General features: G+C 39.5%; 1 protein-coding gene across 4 annotated transcripts in view; it reads right to left on the reverse strand.

The window, feature by feature from the left end:
• Window positions 1-1,230: 1,230 nt before the first annotated feature.
• The window catches only part of LOC136244223 (tyrosine-protein kinase receptor Tie-1-like), a 33,651-nt gene continuing 14,258 nt past the window's right edge, over window positions 1,231-20,623 (reverse strand). The window contains exons 2-5 of one of the 4 annotated variants that reach the window (XM_066035779.1): window positions 12,664-14,350; window positions 12,341-12,615; window positions 12,242-12,292; window positions 1,231-1,630 (exon numbers count right to left, since the gene is read on the reverse strand). In XM_066035779.1, coding sequence (XP_065891851.1) covers window positions 1,335-1,630; window positions 12,242-12,292; window positions 12,341-12,615; window positions 12,664-12,995 — 954 coding nt within the window. In that variant the 5' untranslated portion in view covers window positions 12,996-14,350 and the 3' untranslated portion in view covers window positions 1,231-1,334. Of the gene's footprint in view, window positions 1,631-12,241; window positions 12,616-12,663; window positions 14,351-20,623 lie in introns of those variants that run through there. The other 3 variants (XM_066035777.1, XM_066035780.1, XM_066035776.1) reach the window with 3 other exon arrangements.

The raw sequence follows: 20,623 nt of genomic DNA on the forward strand, positions 1-20,623 counted from the left end.
ATGGCTGCAAATTTGAGGCTACCCAGGTACAGTCCTGGATTTTTCTCCAACTTTCAAACATACTTATCATACAGTGCAATTAGGGATCATGAAGGTTTGGGCTTTTCTGGCCAAGAATATCACCATAAAACCAGCCTCACAATACCTTCATAGTACCTTGGCAGTATTGGTTAGGTATAACCAAGCCAAAAAGTGCCTTTGGTACACTCAGGTGTTGATTCACGGTAGCTAAATGGCTTTCCTACATTTGTAAATGGGAATTGTACATAGAGAATGGAGAGGCACTTCTCTTACTGTTCCTTGTTTGTAATGCTGTGTAACAGACTGAACATAGTTCAAAGCAAAGTATAATGGCCACTTCCACTTTCGAATCAGTATAATTGATAGTTGGGGCACATGAATCATCTGTATTCTTCATCGTAATTGGATTGATTGCAGAGGTGCTTCTTCTACTGTCCTTCATTTGTAGTACTGTGTAATGGGTTGAACATACATGTAGTTGAAAGCGAAGCATAACAGATACTTCACGTTTGAGTCAATAATTGATAGTTTAGGGCACGCGTTCAGACAAATCATTAACTCCGCCCCATTCTTTCTTTTGATGCAGCATGCGCACTGCTTCACCAATCATAATAATGTTACAAAAAAGTAAACAAATGGAAAATTAGAAATTTAAGTTTGATTAGGAATCATAGAAAAAATGTAGCCATAGGGAAACAAAGGAGGTTGCCTACTCCTGCAGATATACTAGTGGCCATTTAATTCCATAAGTATAGACTGAATTAGGGATTAAATGTCCACTAGTGTATCTGCAGGTGTAGGCGACCTCCCTTGTTTCTTTATTTTTTATGATCCTTAATTGAACTTATAAAATTCCTAATTTTTCCTTATACTTGTATAACATCTTAAACAGGCTGTAGGACACCAGGCCTAGTTATCTTACAGACCTTCAGCATTTGTGCTGTAATAAATCAATAAAATTCATAAATAAATAGCAGTAACATAACAATTTTTTGATGACCTGTAGAGATGAGATGCTCAGTTAATCCCTCCCACACACTACCACTGCAGACTATATACCAGAAAATTCTTAATTTTGCCTTGACTGTACTTGTGTATTATGTATACAATTAGAAGTGCTCTTGAAGTGTTCTATCAGAAGCACATAAATACCACAAGGAACGCTTTGTGAAGCTTATGACCTCTAGGAATAAAATTCAAGACTGTATCTAAACAATCAAAACTTAATTCATTGACTACGTTAATACACGTGCTTTATGCACAACTTCATTGGAAGTAACTAGTTGCATATTACATTCATGTAGTGTGTTTTGTCATAGCTCCTCTCTTATTTGATCAGCTAGCTCTGAACAGGACACATCTCCATGTTGCTCCATGATGGATAGTAAGTTGTCAAAACTTTTGGTCTGACCAGCTTTAAGGGAACTAGCTATCTTCCTCAAAACCGAAGATGATCCTTCTGATGATCTTGCCATTTGTTGGATAGCCTCCTCGTCTTCAAAATTTATCACTCCTCCACTGATGAAGTGACTACTGAGATTCTTGATGGGTAGTGTACTAGTCAAACTGGCATAGTATTTAGTGAACACTTCCAACTTCTTCTCAGCTCCTACAAACAGTTATATATACAGTATGATAGTACTGTATAGTACGGACCACAAAGGTGTAGGCATGGCCCATGAAAAAACATCACCCAAAAACCAGCCTCACTTTCCCCTAATGATGATGAAGCAGTATTAGTTAGGTAAAACTAAGCCCAAACAAGCCTTCAGATTGACCCGAAATGCTTTCAACAAGTTGCTATGAAATTAAATATATTAAACGGAATTTTCTAGTGACTGACTGACTGCCTGACTGACTGATGCCTTCAGACAAGCGTAACTCAATAATGGCTACGGCTACAAGCTTGATATTTTCATCGTTTGATGTCACTTCGACCCGAGAGGTGCATTTTGGCATACCACAGTACATACAATGCATTCTTCATGGACTTACCAGAGTCCTCCTTTGTGTCCCATTCATCTTTGCTGACAGCGAAAAGTGTCAATTTGGCGGTAGCACGTGATGGCTTCCCATCGTAACAGAAATTGTCTGTACTTTTCATAGTGGCTACTTTGATTGCAGAGGTTCTTTTCGAACAGTTCTTGATTTGTAATGCTGTGTAATGGGTTGAACATAGCTGACAATGAAGCATAATGGATACTTCACAGGGGTGGATCCAGGAGCTGGCAAGGGGAGGGGCACAAACAGGCTAAGTTGTAGGTGGTTGGGGAGAGCAGTTAGTTGCTGTATTTTTGAAGCAGCAGATAATCACCTCTTAATAGTGTCTCACTATTGATTTTAGCCATTTTGGCTTTTGCAGATGGTTCTGAAATCATAAAAACCAACAGCACGGCAATAGGCACTTAGTATGCATGAAGTTGCTGGATGACAGCTTGACTCGCAGCTTAACAGCTGCTTTGACTTTGATTTCAGGTGAGTTTGTAATGAATGTAGTAATACTCATGTTTTTCAAATGATTTTAACCCAACAAGGTTTAGCATTTTGATTAAAAGAAGTTGGGTATGGTTCCTTCACAAATTAGGAAGAGTGGGTGGGGGGCACTTACCACAAATGCCCCATCCTGAATCTGCCATTGCTTCACCTTTCAGATGATAATTGATAGCTGGGGCACAAGGCACCATTTCTTTCATTTGATGCAGTATGTGTGGGTTCACCAGTCACAATAATTTTATTTTACAAAAAGTTAACAAACAAGTACACAGATTTTTTTTGGAATTTTCAACTAGAGTAGGGACCATAGCACGTCAATAAAAAGTACTGAAACAAGCTGGAGTAGTGCACGGTATTAAATCACAGTAAAACAATAAGAAGTGATGTATCCCTACTGTGCATGGTATCTTGAGCACAGTAGGGATATAAAATTTCTTATTGTTTTACTGTGATTTAATATTGTGCACTATTCCAGCTTGTTTCAGTACTATTATTAATGTGCTATGGTCTCTTTGCTAGTAGAAAATTCCAAAATTTTTTGTGTGCTTGTACATTTTATAGTTGTAACATGGGCACGAGTGATTTGCTTGATGTGTATGCCCAAAGCTCGAGGGCTGCAGGCATACATATCAGGCAAATCACAAGAGCCCATGTTACAGCTAACATGTAACACTTCCGTTCAGGCTGATAGCCTTGATGCCATACAAGTGTAACCACTGGATTTATTTTATATGGATGCCAGAAAGATTCGATTATGGTTAGGCAACAAGTAACAATGTAGCTACGATTGTTATAATAAACGGATGAGTCCTATGGATATCAAGGAAAAGTTGAGTAGGGAAAATTTCGGGGAATTTACAAGTGTTTTAATGCTTCTCGTTGTTTAAAGACTAATCACAATGTATACTAAAGACCTAAAGGGGTAAGCTTTGTTATAGAGTGGTTAACTCATGTCGTCCGTAATGTGGGCATGTCTACGTACATTCAAAAACATGTCGAAACACTTGTGAATGCACTGTAAGACTAGTTCTCACTTTTAAGTAACATTTCCCAACTTGTAGAATGGCAAGGTTACTGAAACACCTTCATTTGAGTGCTTCTTGTGACAACTCTTCAATTTGTGGTAATCAAGACGTCAGCATTAATTTATTCCCACAATTAATTTTGGTCTGAGCTTGTATAAAACAAACAGAGGGCGGTATCACTACCTCATCCACATCAAGGCTAGTGTTGTTCCAGTTCTCAGTACTGGAACTAAAAGTAATTCCAGTACCAGCAATTTTATTTTAGTTCCAGTTCTAGAACTAGAACTGGAACAATAATTTTACTTTCCTCAATACTGGAACTGGAACTAGAACAATAATTAATTTTCCTAAATACTGGAACTAGAACTGGAACTAAAATGAAAATTTATCAAGTACTGGAACTAATACTGGAACTGAAATTGGTCATAATCATCTAGTTATTATCAATAAAAATAGCAAATACGATGCTCAACACACGACTACAGTTAGTGTGCTGATAAAGGCAAGAACTGATAAGTATTCAATGATGCAAAAGGTTATATAACTAGAAACACTGGGCTGAACTGGAGGATTGGACAACTGGACTCTTGCCTTATATAAATATTCAGGCTTGGAGAAACCATTACCATTTTTAGAGTTAATTCTTTCTTGTTTCTGAGGACAATTTTGGCTTTTAATTTCCATGCTTTTGAGATATTGAACTTAGCTAGCTATACTGCTATAAAAGAAATGATATTTCTACACATGTATAGAATATGCAAATAAACCTATCAACTTTTCCCACCTACATTACTTGTTCATTTTTCTAGAGTTGTTTACAAATAACAACTTGTGTTAATGTTTTGAGCAGGAATTGAAACACGTACAGAATAGCTGTTAAAAATTGTGTTACGATGGCGGCCTCAACTCTCGCAACCTCACTATGCGACACGTGGTAATCAGACTCTTATTAATTCTGCTCATGCGACTACACATACCATACACGTGACACTCCTCCTCTACAAAAAAAAACAGAAAAAAAAAAACCTTAACACCAATGGGGGAATAACAATTGTGTGGCCTAATACAAGACTCAAAATGTAATGTTCATGTGTATATGTCACTGTTCAATCACTCTGTTAAGGTGTTCAAGTTCTAGATTCTAGATAGAGCGTCCGCAATTACATTGTCTTTTCCATGAACATGGTGGATCTGGAGGTTGTACTCTTGAAACAATAAACTCCATCTCAGAAGCCGTTGATTGTTGTTTTTCATTTTATTAACAAAAACGAGAGGGTTGTGATCGGTAAAGACAGCAATAGGGGATACAGTGGTATTCAAATAAACATCGAAATGTTGTAGAGCTAGCAATAAAGCTGATGCCTCTTTCTCAATAGTTGAGTAATTTTTCTGATGTTGATCAAACTTCCGAGAAAAATAACACACAGGGTGTTCTATGTCCTTGTCGTCACTCTGCAAAAAGAACTGCTCCTGCTCCTATGTCACAAGCATCAACCATTAACTGAAACAGTTGTTGGAAAACTGGAGCTCGTAAAACCAGCTTAGAAGAAAGCATCATCTTCATGCTTTGAAATGCAGTTTGACAGCCTTCTGTCCACTGATAGTCTTGGCACTTCCTTAACAAGTTTGTAAGGGGTGCAACAATCACAGAAAAGTTTTTACAGAAACGATGATAATATCCTGCCATTCCCAGGAATCTCATTAGCTGCTGTTTGTTAGTTGGCACTGGATAGCTCAAGAGAGCCTTGATTTTGACATCTACTGGCTTCACCTGGCCATTACCAACACTGTGTCCGAGAAAAGTGACTTCTGCATATCCAAATTTGCTTTTGTTCAAGTTAACGGTCAAATTTGCCTTAGATAGTCGTTCAAAGACAGCCTGTAGTCACATCAGGTGTTCCTCCCATGAGTCAGCATAAATTATAAGATCATCAATATAAGCATCGCAGCCATGTAGTCCATCCACTATTCGGTTCACCATTCTCTGAAACGTTGCCGGGGCATTTTTCATGCCGAATGGCATCACGCGGTATTGGTACAAGCCTTGTGGTGTCACGAATGCCGATAGTTCTTTTGCTCTATCAGTAAGGGGAACTTGCCAATACCCTTTTAAGAGATCTAGTGTAGTCACATATTTGGCTCTGCCAATCTTGGCAATGCAATCCTCTATTCTTGGTAAAGGAAAAGAATCAGCCTTTGTGACTGCATTCAACTTCCTGAAGTTGGTGCAGAAGCGGTATGTTCCATCAGATTTTGGCACTAAAATACATGGACTACTCCAATTACTGCTGCTGGGCTCGATTATCTTATTTCGCAACATATAGTCTATCTCTTTCTTTAGATGCTGTGCCTTAATGGGGTTAACCCGGTATGGATGCTGTTTGTAGGGTCTCGCTGTCCCAACATCGACATCATGGGAAGTACAAGTAGTACAACCAGGTACATCTGGAAATAGCTGATAAAAGGTCAATAATAATTGCTCTATATCCTTCTGTTTACTTGGTGGTAAGTGTTCCAGCTTAGGTGTCAAATTCTGGAGTATCTGTGAATTCATTAGCTTGGGGCTAGCTTCAATAGTAGTTTCACTGGCTTCCGCCACTACAGTACAAACAGTTTTGCTTGGAACCTCTCCTTGTTTTGCCTGGTACAGTTTGTTAATGTGACACAGCCGTTTCTCTTTACGTCTGCCCGGTGTCTTCACAATATAGTCAACATCATTTATCTTCTTGTCAATAGTATATGGCCCACTGTACCGGGCTTGTAGTGGCTGTCCCTGAAGTGGGAGCAAAATCAACACCTCATCACCAACTTTGAACGATCTCTTACAGGCTTTTCTGTCATACCATGCTTTCATTTTCGTCTGTGCAGCTTTCAGATTGTCTCTAGCCATCTCTCTGGCTCTCATCATTCGTTGACGAAGTTGTGTCACCTGCTCTAGCAAACTAACTTGATTTTCTTCATCCAACCAACTTTCCTTCAACAGTTTGAGTGGTCCTCGCACTTCTCTTCCGAACAACAATTCAATGGGGCTGAAACCAAGTGACTCCTGTACAGCCTCACAAGCAGCAAATAAAAGTAAGTGGACACCTTCGTCCCAATCTTTATCCTGCTCATAGCAATATGCACAAAGCATGCTCTTTAGCGTTTGATGGAATCTTTCTAGTGCTCCCTGGGATTGAGGGTGGTAAGCACTTGAAGTATATTGTTTAATTCCAAGCTCATACATAATCTGCTGAAATACACCTGATAAAAAATTTGATCCTTGATCCGATTGAATGGATTAGGAAGTCCCACTAACTTAAAGAACTTGATCAACCCTTTGACAATGTTAGGAGCTTTAATGTTCCGTAAAGGAATTGCCTCCGGGAACCTGGTTGATGTACACATGACGGTCAATAGGTATTTGTTTCCATTCCTTGTTTTGGGAAGGGGTCTCACACAATCTACTATTACCCTGCTGAAAGGTTCATTCATTACAGGTATAGGGACTAATGGGGCTACTTGGGGGACTTGGTTTAGTTTTCCAGTCATCTGGCACACATGACAAGACTTACAAAACATTGCCACATCAGCTCTCAAACCAAGCCAGTAAAAATGTTGTAGTACTCTCTGCCTGTTTTATTGATTCCTAAATGCCCTGCCAAAGGACCTTCATGTGCAAGCCTAAGAACCTGTCCTCTTAATAGTTTTGGCATCACTACTTGATTAACAACTCTCCACTTTTCGTCGCATTGAGCACCTGGTGGCCTCCACCTTCGCATCAGCATTCCTGACTTTTGATAATAGCTAACTGGCTCCTGTGAAGCTTCCGACTCACTTACCACCTGGTCTTGAAGGGCAGCCAAGTCACCATCTTCGTGTTGAAGTTCTATTAACTGATCTCGGTTAACTATCTGAAATGGTTCTTCACAGGCAGTACCATCTCCAGGCTCATGGTTATCATTTAGCTCTCTGCCATGGCTCAGAATGGTGTCAGCCAATTCAACTTGGGGTTCCATCTCATTTCCTTTGCCAGTACTATTAGCACCTGAGGTGGCAGACTCTGTACCATCAGCATCATCTAGTTGAGTTCCTGTAGGCTCACAATCATGGGAAATGCTAGATTGGGCCCGCTTAGCCATGGCTCTTGTCACAGCACAAGATGGGTAAACTACATTGGTGTCACAATCCACAGAGGAATCACTCATACCATCTGGAGTATTGATCATACAGGGTAAGGCCTGCACCTTATCTCCCGCAAGGTCATTTCCCAAAATAAAATCCACTCCCTGGACGGGTAGGGAATGTCGGACCCCTACAATGACTGGGCCTGAAACAAGATTACTCTGTATCTGTATCCGGTGGAGGGGTATGCTCATTACCTCAAGGTCCACCCCTTGTATAAGGACACCAGAACCTGTATAAGTATTGGCTTCCTGTGGTAACTTATCCTTCAGTAGCAAAGATTGACTAGCTCCAGTATCCCGCAGGACAACAACAGGGGTCTGGGCACCCACTAAGCCTGGGATAGACACAGTTGCCTTGGAAATAAATGGTGTATATTCATCAGCGGGTCTACTGGGAATAGTTGTCTTCACCGGTGGCTCTAAATTTGTAACTTGTGAGGGCTGGGCATTTGCCACTAACATGTTGGCTCTGGCAACACTAGCATTTTGACCCGAGCCCTTTAAGTACCAACAATCAGCCATTACATGGCCCTTCTTCCTACAGTGGTAACATTCTGGGCCAGATGGGAAGGAAGCCATCCTGTTTCCATTATGAGGGTTCTGTGGAACATTTCTGTGGGTCCCTTTAAAACTGTAATTATTTGGTCTTGCATGACCATCTGATTTGTGAGAGAAACCTGCTGGCCTATGGTTAAAGGAATTCTTATGAGTAAGAACATAATCATCTGCTAGCACGGCTGCTGACTAAGGGTATCAGCCTTTCTCTCATCTAAATAGGTTCTCACTTCGCTAGGCACACAGTTTTTAAACTCCTCAACTAAAATTAATTGTCGAAGCTTTTCATAATTGTTTTCAACTGTGTTTGACATGCACCACCTGTCAAAAAGATTCTCTTTATGTCTTGCAAATTCCACGTGAGTCTGGTTAGAGGGTTTAACTGTGCTACGGAACTTCTGCTGGTAGGCCTCCGGCACCAATTCGTAAGCCTTTAAAATGGCATTCTTAACAATTTCATATTGTGAGCTATCATCAACTGACAAGGCTGAATACACCTCTCTTGCCTTGCCTACTAGGGAGCTTTGTAACAACAATACCCAATTATCCTCGGGCCATTTAAGGTTTTTGGCAACCTTCTCAAAATGGTGAAAATATTTATCGACCTCTGTTTCACGAAAATCTGGCACAAATTTAATATGTTCGCTAACATCAAAGGGTATCACCGCCCCTGTTTCTGCTGCTCCCGTAGTTCTATCTACCTTAGTTTCTAATTTCTTAAGTTTTACCTGAAAATTCAACTCTTTTTCTCTTAGCTCTAGCTCTTTCGATCGATACTGGGCCTCCCTTTCTTTATCTCCCTCTTCCATTTCTAAACGTTTAAGCTGTAGTAGCTCTTCGCCCGTCATGCTAGGTTTGTCACAAGTTATTTCTTCTGTTACCTCCAACGATGGAATTATCTCTTCATCTACTAGGTGAGTTAACACAGTTCGTTTAATTTGTGATTTTCCCATAGAAGTAGACGTCGCTAAGGCGTAGTGATCCGCTAGCTGCAACAATTCCGTTTTCTTCAATGAGTTCAGCATTTCCACACTTGGGGATGTAGTAAATGTTTCGACACTAAATAACATCGTCGCGTATTGATCACTGCTGATTTTTAATCACAAGTCCGGAGAATTACTAAAGATTACCAACTCCCACGGGTCACCTACAAAATGAAGCACACCACAGCAACAAAGTTCGTGATTGATGAATATACAACCTTCTCAGGTACCGTTCGCGATTGAAAAATGGACGGAACTATCGCACCATGGTACCAGGTCGAACGTGTAGGGTTAGAAGGCCAATCACTGACGACTCGATCGTTATCTCCTCCAGGCTTGAATGTGTGGCGTCGTCCTCCTGTTCCGTTTCTCCTCTCTTCTTTCTCTCTCCCGGACAAGCCCCCAGTTTGTTACGATGGCGGCCTCAACTCTCGCAACCTCACTATGCGACACGCGGTAATCAGACTCTTATTAATTCTGCTCACACGACCACACATACCATACACGTGACAATTGAAGTATTAAATACTTCCATTTACAGTTAAACTCTTAGCTGTGTGTGTGTGTGCGTCCACCATCCTTCTTGTTCTTAACATTTAATATTATTATGCATCCTCTAACACAAGTTATGGGCATTCGAGTAAGCAAAATTAAGTAGCTGTAGTTTATCTGTCGATCTTGCTTTTCTGTATACAAACTGTAGGTTGACAGGTCCACCTACATGTTAGTCTAAATTTAGTGCCGCTGTGGAAAAAATACTGTAGTTACAACCAGTTTCCTAAATACTTGCAATAAAAAGAAAGAAGCTTGTCCAGTCCATGGTCTATCCACTAGTCCAGTCCATGGCTGTCCACTGGTCCAGTTCATGTGGTCTGTCCACTGGTCTAGTCCACGATCCAGTCCAGTGATTGTATACACCCAACGCAACACTGAAGTGAAACCAATAATTCTCACTACCTAGGTGTTTCTGTCATTCTGAAATGTGTTCATATCTAGTTTAATGTTTGATAAATAACTTCAAATCATCCCTCATAATCAAAGCCTTGGATCAATGCCTTGCATGTATAGTTGGTTTTGTAGTAGTTGCTCTGCCTAGATACATAACACAATCAAATCAAAACCCATAGTTTAGTGCACACTGTGCATTGTTTTAGAAATGGAGCACTAAACTAATTATGCAGAACTAAAAACTGCAACTGTAATCTTAAAGGTTGTAGTCCTAGAACTAGAACTGGAACTGTAATTCTAAAAGCTATGGTTCCAGAACTGGAACTGGAACTATAATTCTAAAGGTTATGGTTCCAGAACTGGAACTGGAACTATAATTCTAAAGGTTACGGTTCCAGAACTGGAATTGGAACTGTAATTCTAACAGTTATAGTTCTAGACTGGAACTGGAACTGTAATTCCAAAGGTTTATGATTCTAGAACTGGAACTGGAACTGAAATAACAAGCTGGTACTGGAACAACACTAATCAAGGCCATGCTTGCTTTGATAAAATTGGCTTGCTCTTTTAGAAGTGCAATCACTATCCCAGGATACATTTCAATGTACACCGGTGTATATTTAGATGTCTCCCTGTAAAGAGGCATACATGGCAAATGTATCCTCTGGAATTTCTTTGATCTGAGATGTCAAAGTGTTGCATATATATGTCATACAGTACGATAGTACTGTTATAGTAGGGACGATGAAGGTGCGGGCGTGGTCCACGAAGAAAAATCTACCAAAAATCATCTTCAGAAATCCTCCACGGCCACTTCACAGCATTGGTCAGGTATAAACAAGCCCAAGTGTGTCTTCAGAACGACCCGAAACGTTTCCGACGAGGTGCTACGAAATTTAAAAATATATATATTTTAGCAAATTTTCTACTGACTGCCTGCCTGCCCTGCCTGCGCTGCCCTGCCTGCCTGCCTGCCTGATGCATTCAGTAAAGCATAGGCTATAGATACAGCCTTGTTTCTTTGGCAGAAACACTTCAATTTTGTTGCGAAAAAACCTTTACGATATTAAATACCTATGATGTATACGCTACTATCTTACTGTTTTATCTTTGATCCTTCTTTATCGTGGCCATCGCTCATGAGTACGGCTTCCATCAAAGCACACACACCACAGCACTCCAACATATTGGAATAAATGTGTAGCATAATTGTAGCAAGCACGTGATTTTAACGTTAGGGATATACCTCGGGATATGCTGCTGCCTGTTCAACATTGTTGAGAAACTACATGCGTAAGGATTAGAGTGTTTGCTTTGGTTCGAAAGTGGTTTCTTTTCCGAGTTTAAAAACTGGGTGTATATAGCGCCTCTCTACAGACTTTATGGGTAGCTTTCCCAGAGCACTTTTCAGGCGTACTACAACTGAAAAACACCATAGTAGGCGTCATAGGCTCACGTATCTCGTCGTCTAGAAAGTGGGCGTGACCCATACTTACGCGAACTAAAAGTAAGAGCAGCCCTAAGGCTTTGTTGAGAGAATTAGTGGAAAATAATACTGTAGACACACTATAAAACAGTTGAAAAGACACTTCTGTGAGTAAAGTGTTGTTTACATGTGTTGTTTAAAGCAGTTTGTTAAAAATACACATCCTTAGGAACGTTTAGCTGCGTATTTCGGGAATTGCAGGTTATTCATGAATTACTAAATACAGTTATTCAATAAAGTTTACAAAAAAAGTACACAAACAAGTGTAAGAAAAAATTAGGAATTTTCTATATGAGTAGGGACTGCAGCAATAAAAAGCACTGAAACAAGCCGCAGAGACAAAACACAACTGAATGATTACATTTTAATCCCTACTTTAGCCTGCTATGATGTATGGCTAAAGTAGGGATTAAAATGCAATGATTCAGTCGTGTTTTGTCTCAGCAGCTTGTTTCAGTGCTTTTTATTGCTGCAGTCCCTACTCATATGGAAAATTCCAAATTTTTTCTTACACTTGTATATATATATATATATATACGTATACATTACACAACTGGTATTCACCTGATGGAGAAGGTAGATCACCTGATCCACTGAACAAGTCACCATAGTAACCTGGTGGAAGGTCAGCATCACCAGATGCTGTACAGAAGATGGTATTACCTCTACACACTGCATCAAGAGTGATATGAAGGGTAGAACACTTTGGACAGGGAACCAACAAAGCCGGTCTCTTTGCTGCAGGCATGAACACCTTCATGATATCACCCAGTAATGTAGTAATGTCATCAATTAGTTTCCTCCTTTCTTCACAACAATTCACATCATTTTTCACTGGCATAGTGATGGTCAACTGAATGCTCTTTTTCTCCTCACATCGGCTGATGTAATATTTCTGGTGTGCTCCCAATTGTAGTCCCACCTTGTCATGTCTCATCCTATGATAAACTATTCAACTTATATACACGCACTAACGCTACGCTCACCACAAAAGTTGACTATTCTTTTCCACATTACGACAGATACAATCTGCTATCAACTGATTTAAGAGGCTAACTGGAATAAAGCCATTATCAAACTTGAAGTAGATGATTCTTTCCTGCTTGGTATTAGGAGGGTTCCTACCATCAATGTGAGGAACAAGAGAAGGAACAATGAAGGTGTCACCACTATCTGGTAGGGATGGATAGCCTTCTTCACTGAACCAAGCTTCTCTAGTGATACGAGCTATCAGGTGAAAGCACAGCAAAATATCTACCACCTGTTGTTTAGTAACCTTCACCACACCTGGGTGGTCTGTGTGGAACTTGTCCAACATGTGTTGGAGAAGACTCCCATGGAGAATACCGTATTTTGCAAGTCGTTGCTGAGCTTCATCAAAACCTTTACCTCTTTTGTAAGAACGAGCAGTGATGACATAACTGAAGAGTTTAGCCAACCACCTTGGTGACAAGATCACAAGATTCTCCAAAGACTTCACTCAGCTGAAGTACAAGATGACACGTCTATCATGGAAGTACTTTAACACACCTTCAAGCTGTGAGCTGTTTTCAGCTATGGGAAAAGTGTTTTCTGCAATGATTTCAACCATTGTGGACTTAAATATCACTTGCTCCTTGTACTGTAAAAGTGCTCACTCAATTTTTAGAAAATAGACTGGTTGTTTTTTGTTTAATGAGTGTGCAGCTTTAATAGTGATACTTTTCAAGCATTCTATCTCTTCATCCCTACACCTGTTACTGAGAAAGAAACAGTATTGCTCCAGGCCAGCCTAAATACCTTCACCCATTCCAGCTAAATGTTGAGCATAAGGCTTATCAGAAAGCTCTTCTATAAGTGTAGGCAAGATCAATTCTTTGGCAATCTTCCGAGCTACCTTGATGTCAGGATGAAGCAAATCAATGTGAGTACCAGCAAGTATTACTGTTGGCTGTAATGGAGACAGGTCTCCCTCCCTTCCTTCTACTGAGCAGACTGAATCAACTACCTGAAGCCAGTAGTGGATACTGGAGATGATGGTACCACATTCTGGAGGTAGCAGGAAACCTTTACGTGGAACAACCTTACCCATCAATTTCATGGAGGCATTAAAAGTGATTGTTACGACTCCACTCTCTGAAATGAAAACTGAGTGAGTGTTATGGAAGACTACCTGACCTGGGAAATCCCAGAGAGTAAGATTCAGACTATCAGGATCATAATGGAAAGCACTAGTAGAAATTTCTTGTATGTCTTGCAGATGTGGCTCAGGAGTGTGTTCAACAGAAGTACCATTACTAAAACGAGGAGTAAGCATAGATGACGCAGTATGGTGATCAGAAGACTCTACTGTTAAGGAATACGCAACATTATCAGTGCCATTCAGTGGTATCATTTCTTTTACAACCTCCTCCCTTAGCTGATCAACAAATTGATAATGGAGGAAATCAGTCTTGTCAGCGGGGCTAATTCTTGTCCAATTTTTGCAATAAATTTTGCACACGTCAACTTCAATTGCTTCTGTAGCAGCTTGACTTTCAACATACTCCTCATCAAGGAAAGATGAGATGAGACAAGTCTTACCAGTATTCTCTGCCCCTACTAGCAACACCTGTAGGTCCCTGGGCTCAGCTACTCCTTCTTTCATGGCCAGTGAGTAGGCCAACCTGATACTGTCATCATTAGAATAGTGGTCTATAATATATAGCAACAAGCTTTAAGACACTATAATACATGCTGCTAATGAAATTTCAGGATGGTAGTACTGTTCAGTAGCTAAAGTGATGGGTGCTGTCCAAAGTATACTGCCATTAAATACCATCACAGAAACATACTATGCGATGAAAATCACTTATACGATATAGCCTTAATGTGTAGCTTCAAATCCAGCGTTAAAAACAAGAAAACACCACAGAAGTCAGGATATTGAATTTTAAAATGCCAAAACCCAATTTCTATTCCGCCTGCCTCTGATGCCTGCCAGCTTTCCTGACCGCAATCACAAGGCTATAGGCCAAACAAAACAGCACACAGCCACCAATGCAAGCCACAATAACAAACTCACTGGTGGCATGTGCCTTTTCTGGTTCTGATGAGTATCTGCCTTCTGCACTTTGCCCTTCCTTTTATTTTCAATTACATGCTTGTCTTCTTCATTTAAGGAAACCATACTGAAGTGTTAATTATCTGCATTGACACTTTCCTTAGAGGAGTACATTTAGATGCTACAAAACTATTTGAAGTACATAAGCCACTGTAGGTGGAATTGATTGGTTAGACGTGTAGCTGCACTTATAAAAAGATTACTGATCTGACCACATCTCTAAATGATCAGAACACACTAGAGTTGCAATGATACACTGTGTAGACGCATCGATATATTGCCTCTGGTGTATCACGATACAGTGATATATTACGCGATACAAAGTGGAGTCTAAGTAATGGTCTATGTTTTTGTTTTTTTTGTTTTTAAGAGAAATAAGTGAGCAAATTTTTCTTTGAGAGGCATTACATACTATTCAGTTTCACTACAATGTATAATAATTTGATTGCCAGACATGTTAACAAGCCACAATATGTCGATATATCACGATACGCGATATATTGATATGGTTTGACTTTGTATCGGCACAACGATATTGTCTTTAAATGATACGATACACAATATATCAATATATTGTTGTATCTTTAGAATACACTGTCTCACACAATCAGTGACTTTTTTCTTATTGACCTAGCTGCAGTCAGTTGCAGTTTTGCTTTAAAAACTAACCATGGCAAACCATGTCCTTAATCTATGCATACAGACAAGCAAACAGGATACTCTTTTTTAAGCAGTCATTGACACACATCTATATTTATAACATAGTTATGTTATAACAAAATAAACTAGTTCTATTAATTTTTAAAATTGCAACAATAAAAAGTGATGGTAACTATTACAACAGGGCTATAAAATCCCTACTGCAGATGGCAGTAACATGCCAGTTAGAGCTGAAATGGATAGCAACTTTTAGTATCCAGATATCCTACGGATAGTGACATCATCATTAAAATTTACTGTTAAAGCATGACATATTTTATCATGAACCTGTTTGCTATGCTCATAATTTAGATAAGAAGCAAACATAGTATATTTACAATGGTTGGGATTTAAGTAGTGCAAAAGCATTGTATCAAAGAAAATTAATATGAAATTATTAGCTAAAGGCTTCAAATTACTATCCGGATATCTGGATAATAGTGCTGGGCGATATAGATTTTTCTTATGTCATATGTCATGGCAAAATAATTCACGATATGAATACATATCACGATACAAAGAATACCCATAACAATTAATAGTTTACAAGTTAAAATACTTGGTCTTAAGGTTGAATCTGCGATACCTTTGTCATCTTTATCTATTACAAGTGTAATTGCATTGGCTCTTTGAATTACTGTTTTTATTGCCTACTGCATTGCATTAGCCGTTGTAAACATATCTGTGTATTTACCTAGCACCTTTCAAAATGGTAGAAAGGATACTACATTGGATGTACATGTTACCAGAATATCCAATGGTATAACTACACTCTCAATGAGGGTGCAGTGCAAGGCTTGGCAAAACTAGAGAAACGCCATTTTACAAGCTTAAATAGCACTGGGTAGGTCACATGAGTTCTATCATGATAATAATTTCTAGCTATCATATCACGACATATATATATAGCAACCATCATCAAAATCTTCAAGTGTGTCTATAAATTAAATTCAGTGGTTTTGCTCTTACTGCTTGGGTTGACTGGTCAGCCAGCACAGTTCAGGCTATCAGCCTGCAAAATAGACCTGGCAGTTCTATAACTACCTGATATAGCTGTGGTCTATTAAAGTGTTCTTAACTGCCCAATATAGAACATGTGTACTTGTATGGCAAATATAGAACACTTTTTTTTGCTTTGATCCTCCCACGCAAAGTTCTTTATCATACACTACTACCATAGTAGGGACCACAAAGGAGTAGGCGTGGCCCACGAAATAACATCACCTAAAAAATAGCCTCAATTTTCCCAGACGACGACGAGGCAGTATTGGTTAGGTAAAACTAAACCCAAACAAGCTTTCAGATCGACCCGAAACGCTTTCAACAAGTTGCCACGGAATTTAAACTTTTTTTTACTCAACGGAATTTTCTACTGACTGCCTGACTGACTGACTGATGCCTTCAGACAAACATAACTTGATAACGGTTAAAGCTACGGGCTTGATTTTTTTCACTGTACGATGTCGCTACAGCCAGAGAGGTGCCTTTTGGCATACCGCAGTACATACAATGCATTCTTCATGGACTTACCAGTGTCCTCCATTCATCCTTGCTGACAGCGAAAAGTGTCGATTTGGTGGTAGCACGTGATGGCTTCCCTTCGTAACGAAAATAGTCTGTATTGTTCATAGTGGCTAGTTTGATTTCAGAGGTGTTTTTAAAACAGTTTTTGATTTGTACTGCTGTGTAACGGGTTGAACATAGCCAACAACGAAGCATAATGGCTACTTCACTTTTCAGACAATAATTTATATAACTGGGGCGCGCGGTACCAACCCTTTCGGTATGCGTGGGTTGTAGAGATGCTTTTCGAACAGCTCTTGATTCGTACTGCTGTGTAACAGGTTGAACATAGCTGACAACGAAGCGTAATGGATACTTCACTTTTCAGACGATATAGCTAGAGTGCACGGAATGTAGTATGCATAACCAATGTAGTATGCATAACCAATCAAATGTAGTATGCATAACCAATCATAATAATATTATTTACAAAAAAAGTTAACAAACAAGTATTTCATAAAATTTGGTATTTATAACTAGAGTAGGGACCATAGCACACTGATAAAAAGTACTGAAACAAGCTGGAGTAGTGCACGGTATTAAATCACAGTAAAACAATAAGAAGTGTTATATCCCTACTGTGCATTTCCATTATGGTATCTTGGAGCACAGTAGGGATATAACACTTCTTACTGTTTTACTGTGATTTAATATCATGCACTACTCCAGCTTGTTTCAGTACTTTTTATTGATGTGCTATGGTCCCTTCTCTAGTTATAAATTCCAATTTTTTTGAAATACTTGTATAATATCTATACCAAAACAGCCAAGCTGTAAAAAAGAGTGCGGTCCCCAAAAAGGCCAGAGTGAAAAAATCTGTGAAATCCAAGGTGGCAGCCAAGAAATGGCTGTGATGGTAGGTTAATAGCAAAAATCTTAATTACAGGTGAACTTGCATTGCCTCCTCCAAATTTCACTCTAGGATTCGGCACCAAATTCACCTGAATTGTCATAATTAGAATTTATGCCATTAACCTACCATCACAGCCATTTTTTGGCCACCACCTTTAATTTCACATCTTTATTCACTCTGGCTTTTTGGGGGCCGCACTCCTTTTTTTTACAGCTTGGCTGTTTTAGTTTAGATATCACTTCTTTTTGTAAGCCACAAACCGGCCTTGGTACTTCCTTTTAACTTGTTTTTTTTCTTTACTGCAGGAATTGTCGAACAAAAGAAGCAATTGTGTGTATAGCTTTTTGTCTGATTAAATATTTATACATTTAACACTGGATGATTATCACATACTGTAGGTAATAAAGTGACTTCTTATATTACTAAACTGTAGCTGAAACTCTCATTGTTTGTAGCTAAACTCTTTTCAAGGTGACTTGTTTCTAGCTGAACTCTCTACGTGGTGATTTGTTTCCAGCACATATTTCTACAGTGTGATTTGTTTGCAGTTGATTCTCTATAGGGTAACTTGTTTCTAGCTGATATCTCTACAGGTGACATGTTTCCAGCTGATCTTTCTACAGGGTGATTTGTTTGTAGTTGATCTTTCTACAGGGTGATTTGTTTGTAGCTGATCTTTCTACAGCGTAACTTGTTTCTAGCTGATTATCTCTACAGGGTGACTTGTGTCTAGCTGAACTATCTGCAGAGTGATTTGTTATTGCTGAACTCTCCACAAGGTGATCCTTCTAGCTAATCTCTCCACAGGATGACTTATTTCTAGCTGAACTTTCTACAGGGTGATCTGTTCGTAGCTGAACTTTGTACAGGGTGATTTGTTTGTAGCTAAACTCTCTACATGATATTTCTTTGTAGTTGAACTCTCTACAAGGTAACTTCTTCTAGCTGATCTCTCTACAGGATGACTTGTTTCTAGCTGAACTCTCTACAGGGTGACTTGTTTGTAGCTGAACTCTCTACATGGTGATCTGTTCATAGCCGAACTGTCTACAGGGTGATTTGTTTGCAGCTGAACTCTCTACATGATGGTTTCTTTGGAGCTGAACTATCTACAAGGTAACTTCTTCTAGCTGATCTGTCTACACTCTACAGGGTGACTTGTTTCTAGATGATCTCTCTACAGGGTGATTGGTTTGTAGCTGAACTCTCTACAGGATGATTTGTGTGCAGTTGAACTTTACATTGTGGTTTCTTTGTAGCTAAACTCTCTTCAAGGTGACTTCTTATAGCTGATCTCTCTACAGTATGATTTGTTTGTCTCTACAGGATGATCTTTCGTAGCTGAACTCTCTACATGTACATGATGGTTTCCTTGTAGCTGAACTCTCTACAAGGTAATATCTTCTAGCTGATCTCTCTACAGGGTAACTTGTTTCTAGCTGATCTCTCTACAGGGTGATTTGTTTGCAGCTTAACTCTCTCCATGGTGGTTTCTTTGTAGCTGAACCTGCTACAAGGTGATTTGTTTGCAGCTGAACTTTGTACAGGGTGATCTGTTCGTAGCTGAATTTTGTACAGGGTGATTTGTTTGTAGCTAAACTCTCTACATGATATTTCTTTGTAGTTGAACTCTCTACAAGGTAACTTCTTCTAGCTGATCTCTCTACAGGATGACTTGTTTCTAGCTGAACTCTCTACAGGGTGACTTGTTTGCAGCTGAACTCTCTACATGGTGGTTTCTTTGTAGTTGAACTACAAGGTGACTTCTTCTAGCTGATCTCTCCACAGGATGACTTGTTTCTAGCTGAACTCTCTACATGGTGATCTGTTCATAGCCGAACTGTCTACAGGGTGATTTGTTTGCAGCTGAACTCTCTACATGATGGTTTCTTTGGAGCTGAACTATCTACAAGGTAACTTCTTCTAGCTGTTCTGTCTACACTCTACAGGGTGACTTGTTTCTAGATGATCTCTCTACAGGGTGATTGGTTTGTAGCTGAACTCTCTACAGGGTGATCTTTTCATAGCTGAACTCTCTACAGGATGATTTGTGTGCAGTTGAACTTTACATTGTGGTTTCTTTGTAGCTAAACTCTCTTCAAGGTGACTTCTTATAGCTGATCTCTCTACAGTGTGATTTGTTTATCTCTACAGGATGATCTTTCGTAGCTGAACTCTCTACATGTACATGATGGTTTCCTTGTAGCTGAACTCTCTACAAGGTAATATCTTCTAGCTGATCTCTCTACAGGGTAACTTGTTTCTAGCTGATCTCTCTACAGGGTGATTTGTTTGCAGCTTAACTCTCTCCATGGTGGTTTCTTTGTAGCTGAACCTGCTACAAGGTGATTTGTTTGCAGCTGAACTCTCTACATGATGGTTTCTTTGTAGTTGAACTCCCTACAAGGTGACTTCTTCTAGCTGATCTCTCTAAAGGGTGATTTGTTTGTAGCTGAACTCTCTATAGGGTGATCTTTTCGTAGCTGAACTCTCTACAGGATGACTACAAGGTAAGCTGATCTGTCTACAGGGTGACATGTTTCTAGCTGATCTTTCTACAGGGTGACTTGTTTCTAGCTGAACTCTCTACAGTGTGATCTGTTAAGTTTGTACATGAGCTCTCTCTTGTTTCTAGTTGATCTCTCTATAGAGTTATAGCTAACATGTTTTTATAGCTGAACTCTTTACAGTGTGGTTTTTTGATTGGTTTCTGAACTCTCTACACGGTGACTTGTTTGTACTACAGACT

The sequence above is a fragment of the Dysidea avara genome, chromosome 14 (genome assembly GCF_963678975.1).
Source record: "Dysidea avara chromosome 14, odDysAvar1.4, whole genome shotgun sequence".
Classification (NCBI taxonomy): domain Eukaryota; kingdom Metazoa; phylum Porifera; class Demospongiae; order Dictyoceratida; family Dysideidae; genus Dysidea; species Dysidea avara.